This window comes from Notothenia rossii (genome assembly GCF_949606895.1).
Source record: "Notothenia rossii genome assembly, chromosome: 2".
Taxonomy (NCBI): domain Eukaryota; kingdom Metazoa; phylum Chordata; class Actinopteri; order Perciformes; family Nototheniidae; genus Notothenia; species Notothenia rossii.
In genome coordinates this window covers 69,290,097-69,297,293 of record NC_136904.1, presented here as the reverse complement: position 1 = coordinate 69,297,293, position 7,197 = coordinate 69,290,097, and the positions used below count along the sequence as shown (strand labels likewise).

General features: G+C 43.3%; 1 protein-coding gene across 1 annotated transcript; it reads left to right on the top strand.

The window, feature by feature from the left end:
- Positions 1 to 1,321: 1,321 nt before the first annotated feature.
- LOC307030240 (protein Fer3) lies at positions 1,322 to 4,909 on the top strand (the record flags this gene model as incomplete). The annotated part of the gene is made up of 2 exons (XM_079666554.1): positions 1,322 to 1,898; positions 2,874 to 4,909. 2 exons carry the CDS (start codon positions 1,322 to 1,324, stop codon positions 2,909 to 2,911), a joined length of 615 nt encoding a protein of 204 aa, XP_079522680.1. The 3' UTR covers positions 2,912 to 4,909.
- Between the last annotated feature and the right edge of the window lie 2,288 nt (positions 4,910 to 7,197).

Sequence of the window (7,197 nt, the reverse complement as noted above, 5' to 3'; positions counted from 1 at the left end):
AGTATTGCTACTTTTACTTAAGTATAACATTGGAGTACTTCTTTCACCGCTGATACTGGGTATTTGACAATTATTTATGAGGAATATATTATTTTAACTCCTTTAAACCTGAATACACTTTAAGGTCAAGTATAAGATACAGTATGATCAGAATGCCAGGGAAGGTGCCATATTGGACTTTTTATTTAAATAAGAGAAAATGTATTCCACAGCCACGTTGATTATTATCTGGCTTGTGTAATACTTTATAATAAAAAATGCTTTCTCTATATCATATAGGTGGTGTCACCTGTTTGGTGACACCACAAACTGTCAGTAAGGCGCTTCACCTGTCTCAGTGATAATGTTGGTGAATCAGCTGCCACCTCTTAAAAAAGATCAGCGAAAAACCTCGTGCCACCTGTGTTTACTCCAACAAACAGTCCCCCCTTTTAAATTAGCATCGTAAAGGACTTCGCCAAATCAAAACCACGTTTTAGCAAACATACAGCCTTCTTAAATTAAAGTTCATCCACATGCTGTCCTCCATCCAACCTCGGAACGAGCTGGCTTATTTGATTAACCCCCGTGCGTAATTACAGCGTGCGTCGTCTCCATGGTTTGCCATTTACTCAGTCATATCATTTGCACATAGAAGCGCCTTAAATGTGGCAACTAGACCCAGAATTATGTGGGGCGAGCTATGGCGTTCCTGCTGGAATAATGCTGCATCCTGCATTTCGGTATCAGGGTGCAAGAAATGTCTAGACCAGAATAAACCCAAAGGCAAAACAAAACATAAGATAACACTCCTTTCCCATTAAATCTCGTTACATTTCCCACAAACAAAGGATGCTCATGTGTTCCTGACAGTAGTGTTTTTTGTCAGCTGAGCTTTAATAGATAAAACAGTCCCATTCAGAGGCCACCGGGTTTGCAGTGGCCTGCTGCGCCATAATGCTCGGCACAAGCCCTCCACTGCCTGCCATATACGGAGTGTTTTTTGTCAATATTAGCGGGCCTACTTGAGGGGATGTTTATAATTGGACACGTGTTTTCCCCGCTTTTTTGTCGTTTGGAGATCAACTGATTCTTTTGTAATGCGTTTTTAAAGCAATGAACGATCCACAAGGAGGGGTAAAGTGTTCTTAAGAGCTCCCTTTCAGCCTTTAGAATTGGCCAGAGCAACCCGCCGAGAAACATGGAGGCCCTGGAAGTATTTAATCCGGGAGATGTGCCCATGTGGGTGTCACACGGCAGAGATTCAGGCACATGCAGGTAGACAGTATCGAGAATCTGCTGTGTGCCTTCAGAGACTGGGAAAGATCCTATCATTTTAAATATGGAGGACGTGCTTTTTGACTTGGATCAGGATGGCACTACTGATTATGCATTTTGGGGACAAATGGACCAAAACTTCCAGTTCCAGAGCCAGCTGGACACCTTCCTGCTGGACTACAACTCCGCCGGCCAGCTCTCACCCTGGTCCAACTTCGGCAGTCAGTCCATGTTCCCGGACGCACAGCTGACCTTAACCGACCTCGACGTGCAGTCTCCGGGGGAAGAGGCGTGCGCTGAAGGGGAAACGTCCTCCATGGACGACCCCCTGGAGGTGACCAAGCACAGGGCGCGGCGCCTCTCTTCTCACCCGCCCTATAAGGTGCAGCGGCACGCGGCCAACATCCGCGAGAGGAAGAGGATGCTGAGCATCAACTCCGCCTTCGAGGAGCTGCGCTGCCACGTGCCCACCTTCCCCTACGAGAAGCGGCTGTCCAAGATAGACACCCTAAGGCTCGCCATCGCCTACATCGCCCTGCTGAGGGAGATCCTCGTGTCGGGCTGCGACCCCAAGTCCTACGTAGACGACTGCATGAAGAGCGGCTACAAGAATCACACCAACGCCATCTGGAACACAAGCGGTGAGCTGATGCCCTTCATTACAGCCCATAATACAACTATCATTAGCTCATGATGGAGATGTAAGGGGCAGACATGATCAGAGTAATGCCTGACTTCAGACCATTTAAATGTGCTGACAGGACTCAGAGCATTATCTGCCTTTTATTTTAATAAGGTAATTCATACAGGTTATTGTAGAATGTTTGGAAATTGTTTCAAGAGTTTCTTCACTCTCCAGAATATGTCGTTTAGGCCTACCATATTTATTTAAAGAAAAACGTTATTTTGTGTGTTTTTAGATCTGATCAAAAGTACAACTAATTATGTCCGGAGAAATAAGACAGAATTATAAGATTAGATTCAGAATTCTGAGAAAGAAAAGCCATGATTCTGACTAAAATCTCGGAAATCTGAATTTTCTTTTTCTTTCACTTTTGGTCAGATCTCCAAAATAAATCACATGTTGCCCTAATTTTCTTTCATACACAACAGTCCTCTAACAAACACACTAAAATATAACATACCTGATATTTAAAGCCAAATATAACTAAACATCAATATGACAGAGGATATGATTAAAGTATTTCTGATTCTGACATAATCACACAACAAATAGCTTCATGTACACCATGGACACAGAGACAAGTGCTTAGTTCACCCTTAGTCGTTCATTAAGAAATTATGTTCGTCCAGAACAATAAGAAATACTTGTTTTTCACAGTTATTGACTTGAAGCAGCTTGCTGTGTGATTGCTGCTTCCTTTAATCCCCAGGTGTGTTTTCATCGGGCATGAACCTCATTTGACAGAAACACAATCATCAGTATTCTTACTAGCTCTATGCCATTAACTAATTCTGTGGGAATCTGCTCTGAAGCCTCTTTATGTGAGTGAGTGTGTCCCCATTCTCTACCTCCAGCCCTAGGACTTGTTAAACAGTCATTAAAATGTAACTAAACTTATGTCCTGTTTTTGTCTCCATCTCTCTTTTCCCAGACCTGACAGCCCGCCTCTCTTGGATAAAGTGGGATTAACTGAGGAACATGGGGGCGCCCTGAGAGGGGAGATGGCAGCGGGGGGAGGTTCAGATTGGTTTCTCTGTCCCTCTCTGTCTACATGTCAAAGAAAGGCGTTCGTCCCGCATGACCGACATCTGCAGACTTCTCATCGGGTCACACACCTCAGGCTTTTCTAAAACCTCACCCCCGTCCTCCGTGGCTTTTAATATTCTAATTTATTGTTGACTGGTTAATTGAGAGCCATTGTTTCTGAGGCCAGGGGGGGGGCATTGTTTGCCCAAATAGATGGCACTTGTTCCAGAGGGAGAGGGGCACACTGGCATGAGGCTGAATGGACTTCCTGAGGGCTCATACTTCTGCATGAAGCAACTGAAGTGTTTTCTGGACTCGCGCTCATTAGTGTGCGAGGCAATGTGTTAAAAAGAGCCTTGATCATGTAAATGAGACAATGGGCGTGAGAAGCAGATCAGCGCGATGTGTTTTAGCATGTCAGGTGCAAACATGGCAATAAGGCTAGTAGTGTTTCATGTGAAAACTCTAAAATCTCTTGTTTTATTTATTTATGTATTTATTCCTTATTTTGTGTATTTATGGCTAAATACTTTTTCGGACACGTATTTTTTAACATATGTTGATTATTTAATTTCTTTTTATTGTGTATTGTACATTTTAAGCTATTTCATGCTATGTAAAAGTGTATTTATTTCTAAAATGGATCAGCACAGAAAAGTTGATGTGATCATTTCATGTATTTGTGATCAATGATCATTTCTCAGGATCATAAAAAGCAATTTGTCTCCACTTACATGTCATCTCTCTCTGTCCCTGATTTCTCTTCCTGATAGTATTATGGATAAATACAAAATGACGCTTTGGATGAATATTTGTATTCATACCAGGGGCTTAGTTAAAAGATATCCAGGTGTTATTCCTCAGAGGGAGCTGAAACTACTGCTGCACTATAACGGCATGACGGATCAACACTGTTAAACAGGAAAAAGGCTAAACAAAAGTATAGAAATAAAAACTGCAGACAACATAGTTTAAATGATCACATATTTCAATAAATAACTTCTAGGGGACATGAAATTTGACTTGGCAGTGGTGATGACACAAAAACAAAACTATACCGAATGCTTCTGGAGCTATTTTTGAATTTTCTACAGACATTGGTGGAGAAAGGATTCACTTATCCTGTTAAAAGTAAAAGTCATGCAATGAAAATTATCTTCATGTAAAATTCTGTATCTAAGGATAGCTTACGTTAAGAAATGATTTCAGAAACATTTCCCATGTAACTGTTATACAATTTCTACTTCATCACATAGATGTATGACTACTATTACTACGACTAGCCTACTCGTGAATTAATGTTTACACAGGATCCAACTCTAGTTGGTCTCCAAATATACAAGACATTGTGCCACTTCAGGAAAGGTCAGGGCAGCACTCACTTCATTAGGCTACATCATTTTGGGGAAGGAAAATAAAAGGACAAAATGTCATGGCTATGCATTCGGAAGTTGCTGAGATTGAGGAAATAATCAGTTTAATGAAAAGAGTTTCCCCATGCATGCCATATCTACTCATCTAAAAACTGTTTCTGATCCTCTCCAGATGACTTAATGTCATTATGATGCTAAATTCAATGGCTGATTTTGATTTTTTAACTGTTTTTTATAGCCTGAATAGTTTTTCTCAAAAATCTTCAGATGCTGCTCCAACCTCCAAGCATGAAGGTCAGATATATAAAGCAGGCGTAGGGATTCAACAACACACCCATTCTCCTTACAAATACTATTTAAGCACCTCGAAGGCAACCCTTAGCTAACTCAAGTAGATTTACATTTAAAACACAGCCTATGGGGAATATAGAGATGGTAATATGGTGATGGTAAATAGCCTACAGTAGAGACACTTTACAGCTAATACAACAGCACAGATTGTTCAGAATATCAGTATGAGAATAACGACACCCTCTATCCTTAGACCCTCACATCGTACAAGGAAAAACTTCTGGAAAACCCACAGTTTTAAAGGGGAAAAATGGGAGAAACCTCTGGGAGAGCAACAGAGGAGGAATCCCTCTCCCAGGATGGACAGACGTGCAATAGATGCCGTGTATAAATCGAAGAGCTAATACATTTTACAGCATAGGTAGTCCAAATGTTAGGAAATGCATGTGTCTGTAATAAGAAGATGAATCTACGAAGACGTCAACTACAATCCTGTGGGAGCCTTCAGGGAAGCAGCATGACGAGACCCAGGCAGGACCGCAGAGACAGGTTTAGCCACGACCCGAAGTCCACGACTTAATCCAGAACTCAGGATAGAGGATCCAGGACACAGGACCACAGCAAGAAGATCAGCCTCGACTCCGCGTAGATATAGACACAAAACAAGAAAACATTTGGCTGGGTTAATCGGAACAAGAGAATACACAGACACAGACAGACAGACAGATAGACAGACGGAAGAACAAGCACTCCCTTAGGATAGGTTGAGGGCAAAGGGTAGCAAGTAAGAGAGTAATGAACAGAGGTGGGGAGGCACACGCAGGGAACAAGGTCCCCACTGGAGCCTTAGTTAGAAATTGATGAGAGATAGGGAGGTACGCTGTGTCTACGAATCGTAACACTCCTCGGCATGCCTAAGCCACCCTGCAAACCGTTTCCCTCTAATAAAACCTCGAGAGGTTAGAGAGGGAAAAGGTCTTGGATAAAAGTTATTCTTGATAAGAGAAGCCTAGAAGGCCAGAGAGAAAAAGTGAGTTTTAAGTGTTGATTTAAAAAAACCCGGGGTCAGGTCACGCCAAGGTTCATGACAGAGGGGAGGATGTTTTTATTGAGGGAGCCCAGATTATCAACCGGAGAGGCTGGAGGTCGGGGTCCAAAAAAGATTAACTCGGCCTTGCTCTCATTGAGGGTGAGGAAGTTTTGGCTCAGCCAGGATTTAATCTCTGTTAAGCAGTCCGTCAACTGCTGTAGTAAGTTGACATTTTGATTGAGAGGCAGATAGATCTGTACATCGTCAGCGTAACAATGGAAGGGGATATTATGTTTTGTGAGAATTAAACCTAGGGGCAGTATATACAGTAGAAAAAGGATGGGGCACAGAATCGAGCCTTGGGGAACCCCACAGGTAAGAGGGGCTTTGGCAGAGGAGAAGGCACCCAACTGCACTGAGAGGCTACGGCTGTTTCAGTACTGTGCATGGGTTTGAAGCGAGACTGAAACTTTTCGTGGATGCCATGTGTGGTTAAAAACGACTGCAGCTGGGCGTAGACTACTCGCTCCAGGGCTTTAGATAAAAAAGGTAGCTGTGAGATGAGCCTAAAATATGCGAGAGTGGAGGGATCGAGATTTTTCTTTTTAAGTAGTGGCTTAACCACTGCATGTTTGAAAGCAGCTGGGACACATCCTGAGCTAAGAGAGGTGTTTACAAGCAATAAAACACTTGCTCCAACTGATTCTAAAACATCTCTAAGGAAGCGAGAGGGAATGCTGTCTGAGGTGCAGTTTGTCGGCCGCAGGTGCTTAACTACATCCGAGAGAGAAGAGAGGGATACAGGCTCAAAGTGGTCGAGGACAGCAGGGCACAGAGAAGGAGCAGGCTCTGGGGTAGCACTAGTGTGGGCTAGCCTAAGCACAGATACTTTTTCGATAAAAAAATTAAGAAATGTATCGCAGAGGGTAGTCAATGGTACAATTGGAGAAGCATCACAAGGATTAATGATCGAGTTGAGGACATTAAAAAGAACCTGGGGTTTATGGCTGTTTTTAGAGATTAACAGAGAAATGTGCTCCGTTTTGGCTGCTTTGATTGCCGTCTGGTAGTCGGAAAGGCAAGCACGAAGGATTTCTAAGGAGACATGGAGTTTATCCTTCTTCCATTTTTTCTCTGCACGCCTGCAAGCGCGTCTGAGCCACGGCTCTAATACCTCATTCACACCAACGGTGTTTCAGGGCCCGGTTCGGAGCTGGAGCTTGAAAAGCACCGGGTTTTCCTTTTCACACCGCAGCGGAGCAGCCTCTTAGCTCCGGAATCCGGTTCATTTCGAGCACCAAAAAATTGTCCGGCCAGAGCAAAAGCACCACATACATCACGCTTACGTTGAGGTGGGTGCAGGGGCAGGGGCGGGATCAACTCCTGAACAACAACAAAAAGCCCGCATTTTATCCAGTTTGTACACAACGATGAAGAAACTTAACAAGCAGCAGTGGTCCACTGAAGAGACCAGCTACCTACTGGGAATCTGGTCTTCCGAAGAGGTACAGAGGAAGCTGGAGCACAATCGGCCA